This window comes from Thermobia domestica, chromosome 3 (assembly GCF_964235325.1).
Source record: "Thermobia domestica chromosome 3, izTheDome1.hap1.1, whole genome shotgun sequence".
Classification (NCBI taxonomy): domain Eukaryota; kingdom Metazoa; phylum Arthropoda; class Insecta; order Zygentoma; family Lepismatidae; genus Thermobia; species Thermobia domestica.
This window is the reverse complement of record NC_137456.1, coordinates 108,230,236-108,252,724: the sequence shown is the minus strand read 5'-3', so window position 1 is coordinate 108,252,724 and position 22,489 is coordinate 108,230,236. Positions and strand designations below refer to the sequence as shown.

General features: G+C 34.9%; 1 protein-coding gene across 1 annotated transcript; it reads right to left on the bottom strand.

Moving 5' to 3' along the window:
- On the bottom strand, positions 1-21,393 carry LOC145680656 (uncharacterized). The gene is made up of 4 exons (XM_081751434.1): positions 20,881-21,393; positions 17,108-17,263; positions 5,917-6,677; positions 1-430 (listed from the first exon to the last, which is right to left on the bottom strand). The coding sequence occupies exons 1-4, from the start codon at positions 21,034-21,036 to the stop codon at positions 112-114; spliced, it is 1,392 nt and encodes a 463-aa protein (XP_081607560.1). The 5' UTR covers positions 21,037-21,393; the 3' UTR covers positions 1-111.
- Between the last annotated feature and the right edge of the window lie 1,096 nt (positions 21,394-22,489).

The following is a 22,489-nucleotide window of genomic DNA, read 5'->3' as shown; positions in this document are numbered from 1 at the left end:
ATAGTATGCAGTGTCTATATCTCCAGTTGATTTGCTACACATTTAAATAGTAAGAAGCTTATATTTCTTTTTTGGTAACAATTTATTAAACAACACTAGAATTCTTAATCATTATGTGAAAATGTCAGATTGAAATTCATTTAAACACTTCGTGTCCCCGTTACTTTCTATGCATGGGCACAAAATGATCTTCTGAGTGTCCAAGTCAAAATAGTTCTCTAATTCTTCGAGTTTATTCAATTCTTTCCTGATATGCTTTAGATATCTCCAACGTAGTTTCTCCAAATTAGCTGTTTGATCGTCTTTAGTGTTATCAGACTTCATATCGGATCCTGTGGATGTACTAGCACTCTCATTTATCCTAGGCTTCTCACGACACATGGTCAATCCTTTGATATGTTTTCTCGGAGAAACAGATTTAGCGCCTTCACTGTAATTATTAAATGCGTTAATAAAAGCAAGAATATGTACAGCATATCTAATTATAGAACTTCCTTATAATTTGAGTATTGACTTCATTTCAGACAAGGAACTTTTCTTATATTACATTTCTAGTTGATACCTTGACTTAAATTTTCAGATTATTAACTTACATGTATTTGATCTTCTGCACTAAAAGATTGCAATAAATCAGTGACCATACTGGAATATGCTAAAATAGAGTGATATTTTTAAATAATACCCCAGCAGGGGCATAGCCGCAGTTGTCTCACACACTTATGGATGATATGTACAGAGTACATGCGCAGTGAGCCAACCTACTGGATGAATTTCTTGAAGTAAAGATATACTCCGCACGGACCGACCAGCTAGGTCTTCACACATGAACCCTTTTCATATATCTTTTTCGTTGAGGAAATGAACTTTAATTTTTAATTTTTTTTGCACAATCTGATAGAAATTTAATTTCATGTGTACTGTAGTTTACACTACTGTGTGTCAGATAACCTTTTAATTAATTTTTGCTATATTTTGAGTACTTGACACTTCATTAATAAAACTGTTATCATATATTAGTTGAACTTAACTACTTACTAGTGTATATCACAAAAAGAGTAAACAGTTTAGTCTATTTATCGAAAGAAAACAAGCATTCAATAATAACAAGAATTTCTATTATTTAGAAATGAGTTCAAGAAAGTTCTTAACGACACGAATAACAATTGGTGGAAATATATTTTCTCCCTGAAATGGTAATGGGTGATTTTTATATTTTCGACTGCGCTGAAGCCAATATGTAAGCCAAAGTGTTTCATCGCCCACCAATTTTCAGAGAGATTACATTTTCGATCTCCATATAGTAAAATATCTTTCTAGAAAGTCTTAATGAGTTACAAGGCTTCTCGATACATAGCATTTCAATAAACCATACAGAGAATATTTATTGTTTATATGTACAAATAGGGTCTTACAAACATTTTTACAATATATTGACTGGTGAAATGAAAGAAGTTTATTGGGTGTTGTAAGAAAATGGTTAAAAAAAAGTACCTAAATCTCTTAAGCAGTGAGGACTATCTAAATGTCTTTCCACTTAGTAGACTTAACTATACCTATAATATACTGTGCATCAACCCTCTGCTTCTCTCAAAAGAGATTAGTTTCTTCAGTGAGATCGTACAGCAACTGCGCAATTTTGTGAATTGACATTTTATTCAGTTTTAGTGAATGTCAACTGAAATAATTTGGGATTTTGCTTGATTAAATGGTAGCTTCTGAACTTGTTTCGAAATTTCATTGGTGGTGTATACCGAGACATTTTTTGTGGTTGAACAGTTTCTTTATATTTGTGTTTAAGGAACAGAAAACTTATAAGAAAACTATTACAAATAAAGCTTGTGTGAACTTGTTTCAGGAATTCTTTTGTTTGTTAAAATATGTTTCGTAACTGCCATAAAAATTAAATTATTTTCGTTACATTTGCGGTGAAGTGACACTAAAAGCTTAGAAGAGGCCATTATTACCATTAGTGAGAAAAATTTACCAACGTTACTTTGGCTGTAAGGCCAGAGATCAGGACAAGGTTTGGGCGCCCAAAATTTACTTTAGTTTCTGTTCAAGAACACGGACAGGTTAGCTAATGGGGCGTTTACACTTAGTCGATTTGCGTTCGATTCAGTTCAATTGACGTCACTTTCAACTTAATCGACCGTGTAAACGGGACTTCAATTTAATCGCTTGTTGATCGAAGGCGACTAATCGACTGGCAACTGAATTGAAAGACGTTCTATTTTCTTCTGCTATAACACCGCAAATTGTACCAATTACTGCTTGCTTGGACATCTTTAAAATTGCCAGTCGATTTCGAATCGACCAGAGGAAAGCGAGTCGACAAGCAGCATTCAATTTCGGTTGAAACAATTGAACACATCCATCGATCTGATTCGGCCTAGTTGCTTCGATTTAGTCACAAATGCAACGAGTCGATTTAGCCGTGCGACTAAATCGACCAAGTGTAAACGCCCCATAAGAGGTACCCATAAATGTATGCCTTGCGCAATCCCCATGGTACACGCTGACTTGAAAGTTGCAGCATTGTTGACTGGAGTTGTTGCAAGAGAAATATACCAAATTTTGCTGCTTCATTTATGAATGGGATAACTGAGCAACGGATAAACATTATTCTATTAAACAAAGGTCACTCCGAAAAGAATACATTCCTGGTCAATAAAATATAGCACAAAAGGCTTTGGTAGAGAAATCTAAAATAATATTAATGTCTTGGTCTACTAAAAATATTCATGAAAGCAATGGATAAACAAGGACATGGATTTGACTATTTAAAGGAAATGAAGTGAAGCGAAAATGAAAGAAGACATTTTCATTGGTAAGCAATTAAGGCGGCTATTTGAAGGACTTCATTTCAGAAACGTATTGAACGATACAGAAGAAGAGCGTAGAATACATTTGAAGATGAGTGCAAGAAGTTTCAAGGCAATGAAAAGACTGATAATAATGAAAATTTTGTGAAAGAGCTGATTTCCTTGTACTTTAATTTCAGATACAAGATGTCTTTAAAGTACACTTTCTCCATTTCTATTTAGACATTTTTTTTTTAAAGAAATGGTGGGGGTAGTTTCTGACGAACATGGTAAAGGTTCCATCAAGATGTTGTCAAAATAGAAAATATCTTAGTAAATGGAGTGGTAAATGGAGCCAATATGTTAACAGATTAATTCTGGAACCTTCTGAGAGAGACGGCAGAAAAGGAGTACAAAAAGCAGAAAAGACCAAATATGGCCCTTAAGAGGAAGAATACAATATGGTTGAAACAAAACATAGAAGACGAATCCATAAATAAAAGATTGCCAAAGTCCAGAATTGAAATTACAGAAAAACTAATTAAACGTGACTGAAGGGCCCTACATTAGCACTGGAGAATGATGATGATGGTCTTTGGAAAACGGTGGGTGATAGAAATTTTTTGGTCATCATATTCGGATTCAGCACCATCGACTTAATTTGAATCACAAAAGATTGTCTGAGAGATATTCGTTTTTTTTTTTTTTTTTTTTTTTTTTTTTTGACCAGTGGAATCGGAAGGAAACTATTATAGATATTATACCAGTTGAGTTAATGAAGAATGTAGGTGAAGAAGGAAAGAAAAGTGTTCGAATATGTAATAAAAACATATATGAAGGAAGCGATTTTTAGAGATAGTAATGATTCCAGTGGCTAACAATTTAAGTTATTCTGTAACACAAAGTCTCATCACAAGCAGCAGAAAAAAAGTTTCCGAATATGAAACAGAAAATTATGTTTCCAATCAAAGGAGAAAGCTGGAAAGAAACAAGGATTATAAGAGAAAGGGGAATTTTGCCTTACTACAAGTAACAATCGCTGAAAAATTTGCAGAGAAAGAAAATCATTATTTGTTAGATTTTTAATTTAGAAAAAAAATATTAACTGGCATATTTTGGTGGTCGGGATAGAATGGGAAGATCGAGAACTTGTATGAGTGTCTATATAAACCAACCAATAACAGTCAAAGTAGAAGAGGTGGCATAGGGAAATACATTAGGTGTCTTACGCTTTATTAACTATATTCAAAGAAATAATAAAGAAGAGTTTGATTGAAGAAGATGGATCCTGGATGGGTCGTCAAATGAAACTTCTCTTTACACTACTAGGGGAAAAGGAAAAATCATTGAAGGAAGCCGTTATATTGGTGATATAGAGTAGTGTAAAGTACATATAACCCATTTTCATCAGAATATCCAGACATCTTCCAAGCAGCCGTTCTTGTCTGTAAGGAAGGTAAACAATCTGATACTGCACACGAAATAAAACTTAGACGATCATTGAGAATGTTCATCATGAACAAAATTCGGAACTCAAAAGCTTTATCCTTTTATATCTGTTAATTTCTGTTATTTTATGTGTTTGTTAGCAAAAAATAAAAAATAGAAATAAAAATTAAAAAAGAAAAGAAAAAGTTCTTTCAATGAAGTTTAACGCTCTTCTTAAGTTCCAAATATCTTTTTTTTTTTTTTGTTTTGTTTTGTTTTGTTTTGTTTGTAATAGAATCCAATCAAATAGCCTATAAATACCGTCATTCTTACATTACACGCTCAGTCTTAAAACCTTCCAATCATACCACGTATTGTTAACTGCTAAATCATAAGCAATACAAATAAAATCTTTCGATTCAAAATTGTATATTTTATTGTTCTTTGCTCCTTTCAGCTTGTAGTTAAACTTTTAGTAGCTTATGTGAAATTGTAAAATACTGAAAATATAAAATTAAGATGAATATGGGTGGAAGATGTGAGTCAATCTAAGCATATTTTTTTCGTTCGTTGGCAGGGGCAAAAGTGCGGAGGAACGCCGCACAGTAGGGCGAAAACGCAGAAAGCTGGCCAAAATATGATAACTATATTCAAATTGAATGAAACTTAGTATTAAGGGGTTATTGAGGTTGCTGATTACGATTCTGCAACTTAAGTTGAAAAAAACAAAATGGCGGAATAAAAAGAATGTTAACATACTTCGTAATTTTCACAATGTATCTTTAACAACATTAACTTTTTTCACATATTTTGATGAACAATTACTTGTTAGTTACGTTCCTATTTATTAGAAATGTATTATTACTTAAATGACACAAGTTATTGGTATTTGATTCGGTTATGATAACTACAACGGCTTGTCACTGTAACATTAAATGAACAATAATAACATCAACAGGCTTCGTAATTGGCACGTTTTGGCAGCTACGTTTTTGTCGACAGCATTAATTAATATTCAGACTACCATTCTACAAAATATGAACGTGGTGCACGAGGGTGCACATAATGTTTTCAACGCTTGAAGTTAATAAAATATATAAACAATGTGAAAATTTTGCCTGACTTGCATTCAAATTATAAATTATTACATCATTATTATTAATTTTTCACTTCATACACTTAATCTATTTACCAGTACGATATAGGAAAACTTTACAGATTTAAAAACTATGAACGCGTTCGAAAGTTACAACCGTTTCAACGGACGCGTCACAATTCTTCTATTGTTCTCTACGCATTTGACCTGCTGAAGGGTCTACTTAAGAGTGGCGCAGGTAGTCGGAATAAAGTAAAAACTCTATTTTATTTATGGATTTGGGCCCTTCTAACATCACTCTAGCCAATTCGTTTTTTTTTTTTTTTTTTTTTTTTTTTTACTTTTGGCCAGCTTTTTGCTTTTTCGCTCCACTGTGCGCCGCCCCCCACCTCCAAAAATATGTACGGCGTCTCCCCAGTTCCTAAGAAATTACAATGGGCAAAGATAGACAGGGGGACGATGTGACGTCATGAAGCTACCTACCGCCCTCTACCTTTTCAGATCCAGTTTTACCCTTGTTCGTTGGTATTAAGTGTTAAGTAATAAAGAACACTTAGTGGTGAATATGAATTTTAATATGTATAAACTTACCTCTGAGAGAATTTTACAGGTGTACGATCACTTTTATGTTTCTTCTCAACAATACTCATTGATTTAGTTGCATCAAATTTATTTTTGGAAATGTTGGTTTCCTTGTTAATGTTTGTTTCTAGATTGAATTGCTTGCATGCTGTTTCATAGCTACTACTCATACTATGGCCCAGACTTTCACTGGAGGCGCTTTCTCTCTCAATACACTCTCTGGTAGATAGAGCAAAACTGTTTTCAAGATCATTAGTGTTTCTTGTGCCTCTTACAGCTCCGTTTCTACTAAGTTTCCCTAAGGTGGGTTGATCAGTAGTCATTCGTAAAAGACATTTACTTCCAGAGTCTTCTTGATAAACTTGAGATTTATTCCTGGGTACTGAATTAGGTAAGGCTAGAATCTTATCGTTGATAGAATGGGATCCAGAAGGTTCTTCGTTGATAGAATGAAATCGAGAAGGTTCTTCTAACACATTCATTGATCTGTATTTCTTTTCCGGTTTAACAATGGCCGTGCCTATTAGGTCGTTACTTTTGTTAACTTGTACGTTTATTCTTGTGGCTGATGTGTTTCTAGCTGTTTCTTCTAAACATTCCACTGGAATAATATCATCATACTCCAGTTCATCCAACATCATCAAAATATCAGAACTTTTAGCTAATGCTTTTAGATTTATTTCCTTGTGATCAATAGGTCTTTGTTTAGTTTGGAAGCCTTTGCTGTTGGCAGTACTTATACGATCTTCGGTTTCACTTTGCTTTCGATTCTAAAAGAGGAAATACGTGTATTAATGGATCGTGATTCTATATTTTGTTTACTATATACAATATAATCCCGATTTTCTGACCCTGAATTTAGCGAAATATTGACTTGATACCGAAAAATAGTGGATCTAAATTTGCATATAAGGAAATCTATATTCGGAAATTTCCCACATTTAATGGGGGAAAATGCTGAAGAAAAATCATTACTGCATAGAAAGTATAAACAGAGTATTTACTTTAAAATTAAAATATATAGTAAGAGTTTCAATAACTTAACGCTATCTTTTCAGACGTTAAATAGCAGAAATATCTTCATAACATTAAATTATTATTGTTGTATCTGTAATTTAATGTTTTGAAGATATTTCTGCTAATTAACGTCTGAAAAGATAGCGTTAAGTTATTGAAACTGTTACTATATACGTTAAATAGCAGAAATATCTTCATAACATTAAATTATTATTGTTGTATCTGTAATTTAATGTTTTGAAGATACTTCTGCTAATTAACGTCTGAAACGATAGCGTTAAGTTATTGAAACTGTTACGACTTATTTTAAGATTAATAAATAAGTATTTATACTCTGGTCAGAAAAGTATTAATTATTTAAGTAATAGTTCCAGAGTCAATATGGGTGAAGAAACACTTCGTATGTGGAAAAAATTCCTTTTCTCTGATTGTTTCTTTTAATGTTAGTGTTTAAATTATGTATTAATTGGATATATTCCTAGGATTCTCTAAATGCAATAACCTTGGTGAGTTTACTCATATTAGCATTACTCTTCTAGGCTCAAAGTTTTTAATGTTTAGCAATATATTTTCTTCAGGTATTAGTTAATTAACTTTTACTTTCATGTGTTTGATCATTTTGCTCTGACTTTAAGTATGATATTTTTCAGTCCTTGAAAGTTGAAAACACTAATACTGTACAGTACATATTTTAAAATCACAGATTCTTAAAAGTGGAAATCAAAATCATTCAGATCTACTGTTTTTTAAAGGACAAACTGTGTTACACATTATATTATACATTATTAGTCTGGCAGCCAGTCCATAAGATTTGCAGAGTACCTTGCATTTTGGGGTGACCAAGGTTTTTTGATGTTTTCTTATAGATTTTGATGTGCTGAATCCAAAACTGCCGGGTGCAACGCTGGCACCCTTGAGCATTTCCTACAAAACTCACTAACGATTTCCCTTCCCTCTTTTCATTAAAAAGTCGTTGACTTCGGGGAAACTATCTGTAACTTCTACAGTAGTTAACGTAGAATAAAAATTCAAACCTTGTTCTGATTCTAATGAAACAGTCTTTCCAACTATGTTAATCACTTGGGGCTGCGACGAACAGAAAAGGGAAATAAAATGGGAAATTCTGGAAAATTCCCTCCCAAAGCATCTTTCAGCTCTTAATATCCAAGAGCCGTACCTCGAATCTCCATCCGGAAAGAAAATATTTTTATATTTTCATGAAGGTTCGATACTAGCAAACAATATTAGGAAGGGTAAGGCCCTGGCACCCTTGAAATTTTCCCACAAAACTCACAATATCCCATCGTTTGTATTTTACCAAAAAATTATTGACTTCTGGGAAATCATCTGTAACTTCTACAGTAATTAAAGTAGAATAACGGTTCAGACCTTGTTATGCTTCTATCGGAACAGCTGTAATGAACAGGAAACTAAAATAACATGGGAAATTTCGAAAAATTCCCTCCCAAAGCATCTTTCAGCTCTTAAAGTACAAAAAGGATGGGGTGTATCTCCTTCCGAAAGAAATATTTTTATATTTTCATGAACTTTCTATATTTGACAATAACCGTACACACGTGAACTGTAACTGTAAGATATACACTTAAATAATTGATAAGTAGCACAATGGATGGTACAATTATCTTCCTCATATAATTTGGGCAGTATGATATATTTAGTACTTATATTTGCTTTTGTTTTTAACAATTTAAGTTAAGTTTACAATTCCTGGCTAATAAAAGTTCATGGCTTTTAATGTTTAAATTTCCTTTTGTTTTTTCATAGTTATTAATTCTAACGTTCCTCCATGTATTAAGCAACTTTTTTATATATCTACATGTAGGAGCCATTACATAGACATAACAGTTTTTAGTGAGTATGTGGGTGAGTCTACAACTGACTAGTGCCAAGTGAATGAACTGTTACTGTTTTATGTTTATTAACACGTTTCAAAGTAGTGTTTCATAGTGCACTTTTTAAAAGCATAGCGGAAGAAAAGAAGTGCATTTTCACCTATCAGAAAACACAAGAGCGGCTTATAACTGGAGGACCAGCTCGAGTTCGATCAATTATGTTGGCAAGTAATCTTGGACGTGATGGATGGTTTATTTCTCCTGAGGAAAATGTGCCAGTATACTTTCATAAGGACTGCGTATCAACATATACTTCGCAGTGGCATATCAAGAGAACCAAAGAGCTGTCAACTTCAACCTCCTCTGAACCACAGCTAAAACGGATTAGAAGATCAGACGCAAAACCTTTCAATTTTCGTACTGACTCTCTATTCTGTGGAGAGATCTGTTCCGATCCTGATTCAAAAAATCCAAGTCGATGGCGCAGATATCACCTTAGAACGGTCGATCGTCCAGGGCAACCGATTATTCAAGAAGCTATCCTCAAAATATGTGATGTTTGAAATGATGAATTATCCGAAGTTGTTCGAGTGCGTGTAAATGGAGCTGTTGGAGATCTATATGCGGCAGACGCTTGTTACCACAAAGACTGTTACAATCAATTCTTGCACAGTAAGTTAGCTAAAATTTGTTCACTGAAACGCAGCATAAATAAAGGAAGTGACGGAGATGGAATCAACGCTGTCACGACAGCTTTAAAAGAGGACTAACTCTAGCATTACTTGCATCTCAAGTTTATTCAGTGTACAGAGCACAGATAATAGATTTCGAGTTTTTAAAGTCGACCATTAGAAGTCCTGAAGTCACTCCAGAATATGGTGGTTATAATACAAGAAAATCAACAGCCATTAAACAAGTGTTAAAAGGAGTTAGCTTGAAAAAATTGGGGTCTCAGGAAGAGATAACCAGTGATATAGAACAAGAAGCAACTGACTTTGTAGCTGCGTGCTATGGTATAGCAAGTGTGAAGTCTATGACAGAAGTTCGTATTAACGTTTGGAAGAAAAAAACTGCATCTGCTCACACAAGAGCCCCACTACTTTGCTCTCTCCACCCACGTCGGAAGCTTTTAAACTAAATGTAAAGCTCGCACATCTACAAATGCTAATTTGGCTGAGTGCAGACAGGGCAGACCCACCAAATGTTGATCCAACTTGTTATGGATGGACACGTGATGAAACAACCAAATCGTTAAGACCAGTTATGCTTCCTCCAAATGTTGATCCAGGTCCTGCCGATGTACTTCACCTCATCAAATGTTCCTGTTCGTTAGAAAAATCTTGTTCAACAAGAAGATGTAGTTGTGTAGGTAAACTACCATGTGCAGTGTTCTGTAAATGCTTTGATGGTAGATGCTACAATAAACTAAACACGTACTCACACAACGACGCTGACGAGAGTGAAGAAAGTGGTGAGGAATAATATTACAAATGAACATTACATACTTAAGTCATTATGTAAGTTTATTTTGAATAACCATTTCTTACAGATAAATGTGGCCTTTAGAATACCAGTAGAACATTCATTTTCTAAGTGTGCGAAACCTCTCGAATTACAGGTGCTACATTTTAATCAAAATCATAAAAATCGAAGAAAGTTATAAGAATATTTATTTTTTAAACGTACGATTTATTAATACACTTTACTGATAATAGAAAATTTTCGAACAGTTTAAATACATTACATTCATGCTTAATAAAAATGTCTTCAAATTGCAAATGTTGCCCTAAGGGCTGATATTGTTGGCAAGATTGTTCGAACAGAAGCAGAAAGGGATGAAGCATTATTCTTTGTTAATTTGTATAGAAGTTCAAGGTACACAACTATTTTTAATATAGATGATGGGAAATCATGAGTTTAATGAGAAATGGTAAAGGTGGCAACCTTTCTAATATTGTTTACTAGTGTAGAAAGTTCATAAAAATATAAAAATATTTCTTTCGGAAGGAGATACATGCCATCCTTTTTGTACTTTAAGAGCTGAAAGATGCTTTGGGAGGGAATTTTCCGGAATTTCCCATTTTATTTTAGTTTCCTGTTCATTGCAGCTCCAAGTGGTTAACATTGTTGGAAAGACTGTTCCGACAGAAGCATAACAAGGTCTGAACCGTTATTCTACGTTAATTACTGTAAAAGTTACAGATAATTTCCCAGAAGTCAATAATTTTTTGGTAATTGGTAATGATGGGAAATTGTGAGTTTTGTGGGAAATGTTCAAGGGTGCCAGGGCGGTACCCTTCCTAATGTTGTTTGCTAGTGTCCAAAGTTCATGAAAATATAAAAGTATTTTCTTTCCGGATGGAGATTCGAGGTACGGCTCTTGGATATTAAGAGCTGAAAGATGCTTTGGGAGGGAATTTTCCAGAATTTCCCATTTTATTTCCCATTTCTATTCGTCGCAGCCCCAAGTGATTAACATAGTTGGAAAGACTGTTTCATTAGAAGCAGAACAAGGTTTGAATTTTTATTCTACATTAACTACTGTAGAAGCTACAGATAATTTCCCCGAAGTCAACGATTTTTTAATAAAAATGGAGAGGGGAAATCGTTAGTGAGTTTTGTAGGAAATGCTCAAGGGTGCAAGCGTTGCACCCAGCAGTTTTGGATTCAGCACATCAAAATCTATAAGAAAACATCAAAAAACCTTGGTCACCCCAAAATGCAAGGTTCTGTTGCTCTGCCACCAGACTATTATGTATCTAATTGTTAACTATACTACCGACTTCTTTTATATCAAATCCCTATGTAATGAAATAAACCATTTAAGAAAAAACTATATCCCCAAATATTTTTAAATATATAAATGTACTGTATATAGTAATTATGAAGAAAATGTGCACTACTATGTTTTATCCATAATTGGGAACTTTTGTGAATGTGATGATATGCTATGGTAAAGTGCTTAGTAAAAGAATTGTTGCTAAGAAGAAATCAAATCAAGTAGGACAAAATATATCGTTTCTGTATTTCAGAACTGATGTAATCCTAAGATGTATAAATGAGGCGCCTAGTATATCAAAAGCCGCCAAATCCATTTTTTACCGAAATTGTGTTACATATCGTTTGTTACATGTTTGATCTGAAGGAATTCCATGGAAACAGTATTTTGTTTAAAAACTTAGTAAGATATATCATATTTTTAAAAAAACTGGTTCAAATATGAGATTTTGTACGCGTATATATGGAGATTCATTGCACGTTTTGAAAAATTACTCAAAACTAAGCTAAATGGATGTGTGAGAGCTCATTCGTAGCTAAGCGGTTAACGTACGCGCCTTTGGCGTGAGAGACCCTGGTTCAATTCCCGGCGGGAGCTCATGTGGTTCGGATTCCACGTTAATCAGTAGATCCCGTCTCACATAGCCTCGCTGCTGAAAGGAACGTTAAACTCAAAATCAACTCAACTAAATGGATGTGGCGGATTTTGATAGTAGGTGTTTCAAATGATAACTAGAAAAATATTTGTCATAATTAAGCCGGCCGGGTCTATGACAACATCCAACAGTCAAAAGTTTGGGGTTCTCTGTGTTTCTTTTAGTGATCTGATTCTTTTGTCTTCTGGCCGTTACAACATTTAGATCTGTTCTAACCGTTTCAGAAATTGGCCATTCTGATTATATTTTTGGGTGATCTGACGGTCTTGTGAGTAATGTGATCGTTGGACGTTTTGACTGTTTTAGCTTTGGGGGATTATGGCCATTTTTGTCCGATTTGTCCGATTTATGATTATAGTTTGGGCGTTGAGACCGTTGGGACATATGCAATCTGCAGATTCCCTCAGGTGGGTGTTCTAACCAATTTTTGCGTGTTGTGAGCGATCAGTCCGTATGGCGTTCTGACCATTTAGGTATTTGGTTGTTCTGACCGATTCGACAATTGGGCGTTTTGACAGTTTGTGTGGGCATTGTGACCATTTTTTAGAGCGATTTGTCTGATTTGAATGTGGGCGCTCTAACCACTGAACATTGTGACCGGGTTCCAGCAGGCAGAAATGTACTATGAACTCCATGTGTAGTTTGTTATTGTTCATATGGTGCTAATAATAGTAATATATCAATGTTGCCAAGTTGAACATTTGGGTCTTTTTGGGGGTAAATTTTACACTTCAATGTATGTGGAAAATGCATAGATGCAAAATATCCTAACAATGTAATAAGATTGCTAAGATGGCACCCTTGAAGCCCATTCCAGATGTGCTTGGCTGATCTAAATAACTACTATGACTATTAGTTCGATCTACATTCTCATCGTTTACAAAACAAAAAATTATCGTGTTAAAATAGCTCAATTTGTTAATCACTGTTAGCGTGATATTTCAACACCAAGGCTTTTTGTGCCAGTTCGTTTAAAGGGCTGTGCCCTTTTTCCAGGTAACTGCTATACAAATATTCGAGAAGGGACATATGGTCTAAGGGTTACGTTTTTTTATTCATTTATTTTTATATTAATCATATATTCATCAAGGTGAAGGCAAAATGATAAAACATGATCGGTAAGAGAGTGTTTACGAGGGTACAATGTATAAGGGTTTACGAGGTGACACAGACATAGTTAAGGGAACATGCATATATAGTAATATAAGGTGGGCACGGCCAGAACGAAATCGTAATCACAAGATAGTGAATGTTGCGGTTTGGTGACTGTGTTGGGTACAAGTAAGTGTATGCGATATGTTAAACGTAAAGTCTGGAACCTTAGAATAGCTAGCATTTGAGAGAATTTAAGGGGAGCGGATGCACAGGTCCTATGACTGTAAGTTAACGTATTCTCACAAAGGGTTTATAAGTATTAAGTACTCTGGTAGAGTGCAATTCCCATTTGTCCCAACTAAATATTTTGAGGAGATTAAGATGATTTTGTGATTGGCCTGTGATTTTTGTGAGACGATGGGTTCAGATGAGCTTCGAGTAAAAAAAATAACACCGAAATAAGTAACGATACAACCGGAAACAAAAGTAAGTTCAACTTGAAAGTTAAGTAGATTGGGATTTAGGTGGTAAGAAAGCCGTTGATTGGGTTCTGCTAGAGTTAATACCCAGTCTCCATACAAGCACACCAACATTCAAAGGTATTTATAACTGCTGGTATAGTTCTGTTAATGGTTTGGAGTTCTAATGGTAGTTCTATTAATAGAGTGCAGGTCATTGTGAATAAGGCAGCGACATGAACAAATTGATAGAGTTGTGTATCATTGGGAAGGTGATCTCGGAGACATATAATAAATATAACAAGGGAAACAATGAAGGACTTTGAGGAACTTCTTAATGCAAGAATATCGTATGAGAAGGTGTGTCAATCAAAATATAACCCAGTCGCTCTAACAAGAAATAATGTATGAAAGTGGTAAGAGTTAGTTATGAAATTTGCAATGTAAGGCGGGGTGTCAAACCAAGTCAAATGCTTTCTCCAGATCAAAGATTACCGGGCAAGAAGGGAAGTCTGTATTGCACTGATTAAATGGTCGTGGTGAGACGGAATAATTGATACAGCATACTAAAGTGTTGGTCGAAGTGCAGCTTGGTGAATGGGGAAAGAAAATTATGCGATTGAAACAGACCATACATGCCGAGAACTAGAATTCATTTTAATTTTGCAAAGACGGCTGGGGATATGAATTAGATGATAAAATTGGAAATATGATGGAGGTTTTTTTAGGTTTCGAAAACAGTAGAACTTTAGAACTCCCAGTTTTTTAAGGGTACGGGAGTAAAGTGAACTTTTAAAACTTTATTCATCACTTTACTTTGATGTGTAGGAAAAGGATACCTGCTTCCAGCCATTAGAGAGTTACTCTCTCTCTCTCTTTGGCATGGAGTTTAGAGTATTTCTCTTAATTACAAGATAATGTTAGATAGGCTAATGTATACCCAGATCATTGCCCTCCTAGCGTATCATAAATATCTAGCAATGATATTGAGAATATGTATTTCTTTCTTTCTTTTTTTTCTCTGAGCAAAACTTTACACGGTGTAATTGACATGTATATCATGTAACGAATAGTGTGTTAAATTTCCTGTAATCTAAAAGTAGTTATGTGAGTGCATGAACTTTCTGATAACGTTTATATGGGTAGAAGTGCTGTCATCAGATTTTCTATGTGCACTATATTGCTTTATGATAACTAGGAAAGTGATGGAATTGATGTTGAAATAAAACACTAAGAGTGTAGACAAATTGAGTTGTTTTAACACCATATATATATATATATATATATTGCTGTGTGAAATGTCTCTATTGGTTCCACGTAGAATGCGTCACAATATCTGTGGGAAAACGGATGTGGTTTGTTTGAGGCACAGATTAACTATAACATGAATGTGCAAGCTAACAATAATGTGTCGACTCTTATTCTGAACTCACCTAGCATTAAGCGTCAATGGTTGACATTGATAAATACGAGGGTCTACTGAAAAATTCATACTCCTACCCAGGAGTGAACGTGAAATGATGAAACTTTACAGTATTCTACATACTGTATTTCCCCCGAAGTTCAATACACCTTTTCCCACGATGCTACAATTTTTGCAGACCAGCTTAAAAAATCTGAAGACTGTTCTTACAAAACTGTTTCCTAGTACTAATCACCTCCTTGTCAGATGCAAGATAGCGTCCTTTCAGTTTTTCTGAGTTTGGAGAATAAGTAATAGTCTGAAGGAGCTGGATCTGGAGAATAAGGAAGATGATCTAGACATTGAAACAGTGCTTCATGTAATTGACAGTTGTGTTTGCAGTGTTCAATGGACAGAGGCATTCCTGAAACAACAGAATTTCTTTTTTCAATTCTGTGAAGAAAGGACCATCCTGATCAAATGGGACGCTTGGTAGCCTTAAGCACCTGTTTTAACATGGTCATCTGTTTTCTTTCTTTGAACTCACAACTTGTACCATTTGTCGAAAATGTGTACATTCGAATTCTGGTCACAGCTCTCTAAAATAAATGCGTGCTTTTCACCACATCCAGCAGAACAGATAGTAAACCCAACAGTGGGATACGATAGGCTAGCCAACTGCCTAAACTGGCCCTATATTATAATTGGCTACTTTGCCCAGCATTTGCCAACTAACTTAATTACCAACGTAAAAAATTATGAGATAACTACAATTACGATTGGAAATGTGAGGTTGAAATTGTTGGATATCTACATCAAATTGTTGTTTAGCTTACATACACTTTACAATAATTCCGGCCAAGAAATTTTTAACATTATTTTTGCAAATTACCAACCATTCTGACCATTAAACTATGTAGAGCTTACAAAGACCATCATTCTGTATCACTATTCGCAAACGCTGCAGAGCGTAACGCAACACAAAACAACCAAAAATCATTTATATTTGCTTATCACCGATACTAACCGATTAGGCTATCGCAAATTAAAAGGCAGATTTTGTTTTGCGTTGACGCAAATAATTACGGAATAAAGTCCCAAATTCGTTCATCAATTCAACATATGCGATGAGTTTAGCGGAAAAAAACTTCAAGCAAATACTAACTAACAAACTCTATGGCCTATGGAACCCGGAGATTCAATGCCGCGTTCACAAAAGCTCTCCACTGACTTCTATCCTTAGTTAACTGGATCCAGTTTCTACTTTGTATTCCAATCTCTGCGAGATCCATCTTAATATTGTCCTCCCATCTGCGCCTAGGTCTTCCTAATGGTCGTTTTCCGATTGGTCTTCCAGTCAAGACTTTCTACTTTCTTCCATTCTAGCTACATGACCCGCCCACCTAAGCCTCCTAGACTTGACGACCCTAACAATGTTGGGTAAACCATATAAATTATGTAGTTCCTCGTTATGCAGTTTCCGCCATTCCCCATTCCCGTTCCTCTTAGGTCCGAATATTCGTCTTAGGATCTTGTTCTCAAATACTTTCAGTCTATGTTCTTCCCTCAGAGTAAGTGACCATGTTTCGCAGCCATACAGAACAACAGGCATGATTATCGTTTTGTATATTTTAAGCTTCAAATTCCTTGACAGAATTCGCGACGACAAGAGATTTTGAACCTAATAGTAACACGAATTCCCTGCTTTTAGTCGACATTTCAAGCAAATACTCAAAGATTAATATCATATTATTATTCTAATACAATTTCCAAGAAACTTGTGCTTTTCCGATACAGGTACATGCTTTTAAAATATCAAACATCTACTGTACACGCTTCAGAATCGTAATAGTATTTTTCTATTATGTTATGTACCTACTTTTAAAAATAGACAATTATCAACATTTACTATGTAATTACAAGTTACTTACGTTCACTCACATTGTTACGTGACAAACTCCTACGTTCCGAAGATCTGACCATATCTTTTAATGCTGCTTCTGACTCATGTGAAATCTTCCTAAACTCTACGAAACATTCCAGCATTTCTGCACATGGCAAACAAATATAATGAGGTAAATTGTCATCTTCTGATACCTGTAATACATTACAATGCACAAGAAGAAATAGTGTTGAATTAATTCATCTTTTTACATCTTAAGCTAGTGAGTCAACAGCTACTGGTTCCGCAATATAGCAAAAAGCGAAACCAAAAATTTCAGGCATTCCGGCTAAGGATTAACTCAACAAAAATTACATGCGATCTAAATGCTCAAAATTTACATTTAAGTATTCATAAAACAAATTTGATTAAAGCTTCAAATATATATTAGATAACGTGCCTAATGAAGGCGATGTTACATTGTCGAAACGGTTACACAAGTAATGTTAATAAATATTTGGAACTTTGATCAATTTTGTTTTAGTAATACTGTGGAATATTTCCGAAGCTATAATGAACCTGTTACATTTGAGGTATTCGAGTAGTAATATCTAGTGTTGAAAAGTTGTGAACTGCCAAAAAACAAACAAACAAACAAAAAAACGGGTTTTCTTTCTTCTTCGGAAAGATTGAAAAAAAAACTTTTTATTTGTATAGACCCTATCATTTTTCAAAATACATCGTTCCTGTCGATAAAACACAAACCACCATAAGATAAAGAAGAGAGATAATAAAGGAAAAATATCTGAGTTAACAAAATAATAGCCATTAGTAACCCAAAACAAACAAGAATTTCTAAAATGATGTAGATTTCAGAGGCGGATCTAGAAGGTAAAAACTGGGGGTGCCAACCATAACCCAGACTATAATAGGTATAGGGATGCACGCGAGACGAGACGAGACCTCAAATGTTGGTCTCGTCTCACAAATATGGTCTCGTCTCGCGTCTCGCATAAAATTTTGAGCCTCATCTCGCGTCTCGCGCGAGACTATCTCGCATGGTCTCGCATATATTCTGGGTCAAAATTTCACAATGTGTTATTCTGTGGCTGTTAATGAATAATGATGTGATATTCTGTCCGAAGGCAGGTATTTGACCTAAAAGTCCCTTGGCAAGGTGAATCCATGGTGGTTTGCAATTGCTTTCCATGGGATGAATGTTCATAACATCCTAAGGAGACGGAACCTAGAGTCCAACATGGTATCCGAACTTGTGTCCATTCCGCTCCAAATTAAAAGAAAAGTTGTGCTGGAATTTGATTGCTGGACCATTAATTTTCGTCAAATTAATAGCATAATTTACAGCAAAACTAGCATAAATTGATGCTGGATCCAACATTGTTTTCCAGCTTAGAGGTCTCCAGCAATATTTGGCTCTTCTAAAATATCGTCGCCACTATCAACATTTACACGTTTTGGTCGTTTCCTTGAAGAGTGATTTTCCATTATAAAGATGTTTTTATACCACCAAACGCGCTTGTAGACAACAAAAAAACTCCTCACAACACAATACGACCCAATTCTTTCGGTTCGTTCGCGCTTGTAGCAATGTTGCATTATCGCATTTTATCAACTTTCGCTTTCAACTTATATAGTGTTGCCAGATCTAGAAAATAAAATTGCTGACAGATATAGGGCCATTCCTACCATCTCCCCCCAAACCTATAGGGCCATCCTACCAAACCAGTGTTTGAATTAAACTTTCGAACTAGAGGGAGATGTTTTTCATAAATATATAGAAAGAAAATACTCATTCCATGTAAAAATGTAATGTTATTTCTGCCAGCCGGGCCGGGGATAAACTTTGACGAGAGGGGATTTCCCCGCCATCCCCCAACATTAATCGCTAGTAGTAATGTGAGACAGAAACAACAGAAATATCACATTTTGCAGCAATAGGGAGTCTTATTCGCTTTTCAGACCAAAAACAGAAGTTCATGTATTCGTGCGAGCCCGCGTGTATGTGTTTGTGTCGCAAAATAAAGTCCTAAATCGATACTGTAATAAATTTCCAATTTACAAAGCTTTTTTTTTTTTAAAAGAAACTAAAGAAGGCTTTAATTCTGAAAATCAACCTTGAATAATAATAAATCTCATAAAATGTCTATTGCCCCAATCACTTTTTTGTTCCTGGAGGCATTAACGCTCAAGTTAGAAAACTAAATAAATGTAAAATTACTAAATATACAATTAAATGTAATTCATAAATGTTGTGAGACTGCGAGAAGTCTCGCGAGACTTCTCGTGCGAGACTTAATCGAGTCTCGTCTCGCGTTTCGCATAAAATTTTCAGTCTCGTCTCGCAAATGCGAGACTAGACGAGACGTCTCGCGTGCATACCTAAATAGGTATATCACGAGTTTACTATTAACTTCCAAATATACGATATATATATGTAATAGCTGCTTCAATTATTTTTGTCACTTTGCCACCCGGCCCCGGGTTAAATCCGCCTCTAGCAGATTAGTTCTTTTTTTTTTACTTTTTAAATGTTTTATGGGACACAAACCACAAAAGAAACACTACTCTCACAATAATCGGTCGGAGGAAACTCCCACTGATCATCATCGTCCTAGAATCTCAGCAACCATCCGCGAGTCTGTCAGAGGCAGGCTTGCCATACTCGACACTCGCGATGATGCCAAACGCGGGTCTGAATTATGCTAGATTTTTGTAAATTATGCCAGATTTTCAAATTATCTTTTCTAACTAATTTTAAAGACCCGCCCGTATTTATCTTCATTATTTCAATGAAGTGTTTCAACCGTATTCATGTACAAAGCTAATATGACGCTGTCAGAAATGATAATGAAATAAATTTGTAAATGGCACATTATAGGAGAGGAAGGTCGAATTTATATTTTATGAATGAATAACAGTTTAAGAAACATATACACAACATGCCGCTTCCGACACAGGCCTGAAGCATTTCTTTTAGTGTATTACTAGCTATCCCAAGATGTTCATATCCCTCCCCTCTCAAGTTGTAAATTGAAAGGGATAGAAACATTCTAGATAACCAAACATTCAGGTTTCAGTTGACAGTAATAAAGCTATGGGTAAGTAAATATGTTTTGTAGTCACGTTTTGCTGTTTTTGAACATTTCTCTGAATTCAACAATAAATTACAACCGCGGAAATACTGACTGGTCTCATTGTTCCAATCATCGCTTCAACTAAGAAGAATAATTCCGGACGGTCCTTGAACCATCTAAATTTTCGTACTTTTTCTGGTCATCAGAGGTTAAGAATGAAATTATGCTAGATTTGGCCAAGATGCTAAAGTCAAGATGCTAGATGCTAAATGCATGTGAATTATGCTAGATCTAGCACCAAGATGCTAGATATGGCTTCACTGGTCAGAGGTAGTCTATTTGCGGTTGAAAGAGAAGGCAAGAAACATACACGAATAAAAAGGGGTTTAATGAATAATAAATGATGTTTCCCTCTAAACTTCAACAATTTCCGCGATAGGAGTCTTGCTACTTGAAGGGGTCTATTTTCCGTTTCAATACTAGTATATCGCTCTCATTTGGTTCAGTTCTCTACTAGAAAGTCATGAATATGTACCACTCGAGTACGCAAGCATCTAATTCTACCCGTAAACTAAAAAAAATAAAAAATAAAAAAAAATAACTGACGGTCATAATATTATATAAGTAACTTCTTTCCTAAGGCAATAAACTAATAATAAATGGTAAGAAGCTATATAGCATATGCCACAAAGCTTATTAAACATTAAGCATATTTCCGTACAGCTGATCGTACTTACTGTAATCGATAAGCAATCATATACTTTTTGCATTATATTCTTACAGAAACTTCCTTCAAACATATTCACTTTCATTCTGTTGCGCAGGCTTCGTAAGCAAAATCGACACAGTAAAGTAAACCTATTGATCTCATTGGTATAGTAATTTTTATCCATTACAGATATTGGAGATTAAATCATTAAATAATTGTTTCTACGAATTACGGAGATATGTTTTACATAAACATAGGAAATTAACACAACCAAACAAAAGTAATATGCCATTTTAGCAATACATATCCAAATGTTCTCATAATAGAAATATAATTTGAACTTATTTGAATAGAGTGGCTATGTGATAAAGTGTTATAATCCATCACAAAAGTATTTTCAACGTCAAATTTATGATTCCGATAAAGGACCAACAAATCATGGCCATGTTATTTTTATTGATTAAATTTGTTATGCCATATCATTCATGCATTATCCTATATAAACAATTTATGAGGGCAATAGTATTGATGTCTCTTTTCTTCTTTCATACCCTCAATTGAGATTTTACATCTTTTGGTGCATACTTCGTTGCAAGTCACCTTTATCATTAGAATTGTTCTGTCATATAATAAATTGAATGTATAAGTTGATGGAAATGATTGGTGATGGTGAGACAAGGCAATAAATCACTGTGCATTTTTATTGCACATTGTTTTACAAACAATTTCTTTCATAACCTCAATTGAGGTTGTATATAACCGGGTGCAGACCTAGATACCAGTTACTTATACACTAAGTAATATTTTAATGAATACTCAAACTGTTAAAAAAAATATATGCACACTTTAAAATAAGTAGAATATCTGTTATATTATTCGGAGTATTACAACAGTACAACGGAAGAAGTTACATCATAGACAGTATAGGTCTTATTCCGTGCGAGTCTTCGCAAAAATTGTAGAGCGTAATAATGTAAATCGTGGAAAAATCAATATAACTGTTATGCCTATTATTACAAAACTAAAACGTAGAAATCGAGTGCGTTGAAGAATCCGCTACGTAATAAGGCCCTATTTCTCCGCGTAGTTATATTAATTGCTCTAACTACATTCACTAGCCTCCAAAAGATTTTACCACAATCCCTTCAAGCAGCGGACATCATCGTTGGGAAGGAGTGGGGCTGAGAGGGCAGCTTTTTTCATCATTCATATATACTCACTTTCCTTTCCCTGTCCCCTCACTTCCAAATACCGCTGCCGGACTCGCAGGTGATTGGTGGCATACTTAAGAGGCGTCATCACTGCGAAATTAAAATACCGCTAATTTTACAGTAATTATGTGGTATCTTCAAATAGATAAAATATATTCGAAAAGTGGAACAAGACCTCCCTAGACAATATTATTCTGCTTGAGATACCATTATCATAACTCATTTATCTGCTTTCGTTTTCCAGCCATTTAGAAAATCGGCATTTATTTTCGCATTCTAAATAACCGCAAACGGAAAGCTACTAGGTGACTCGTGATAACGGTACCTCATGCAAAATAACATCGTCTAGGGAGGTCTTGATCCACTTTTCGATTATCTTTTATCTATTTGAAGATATCACGTAATTACTGTAAAATTAGCTGTATT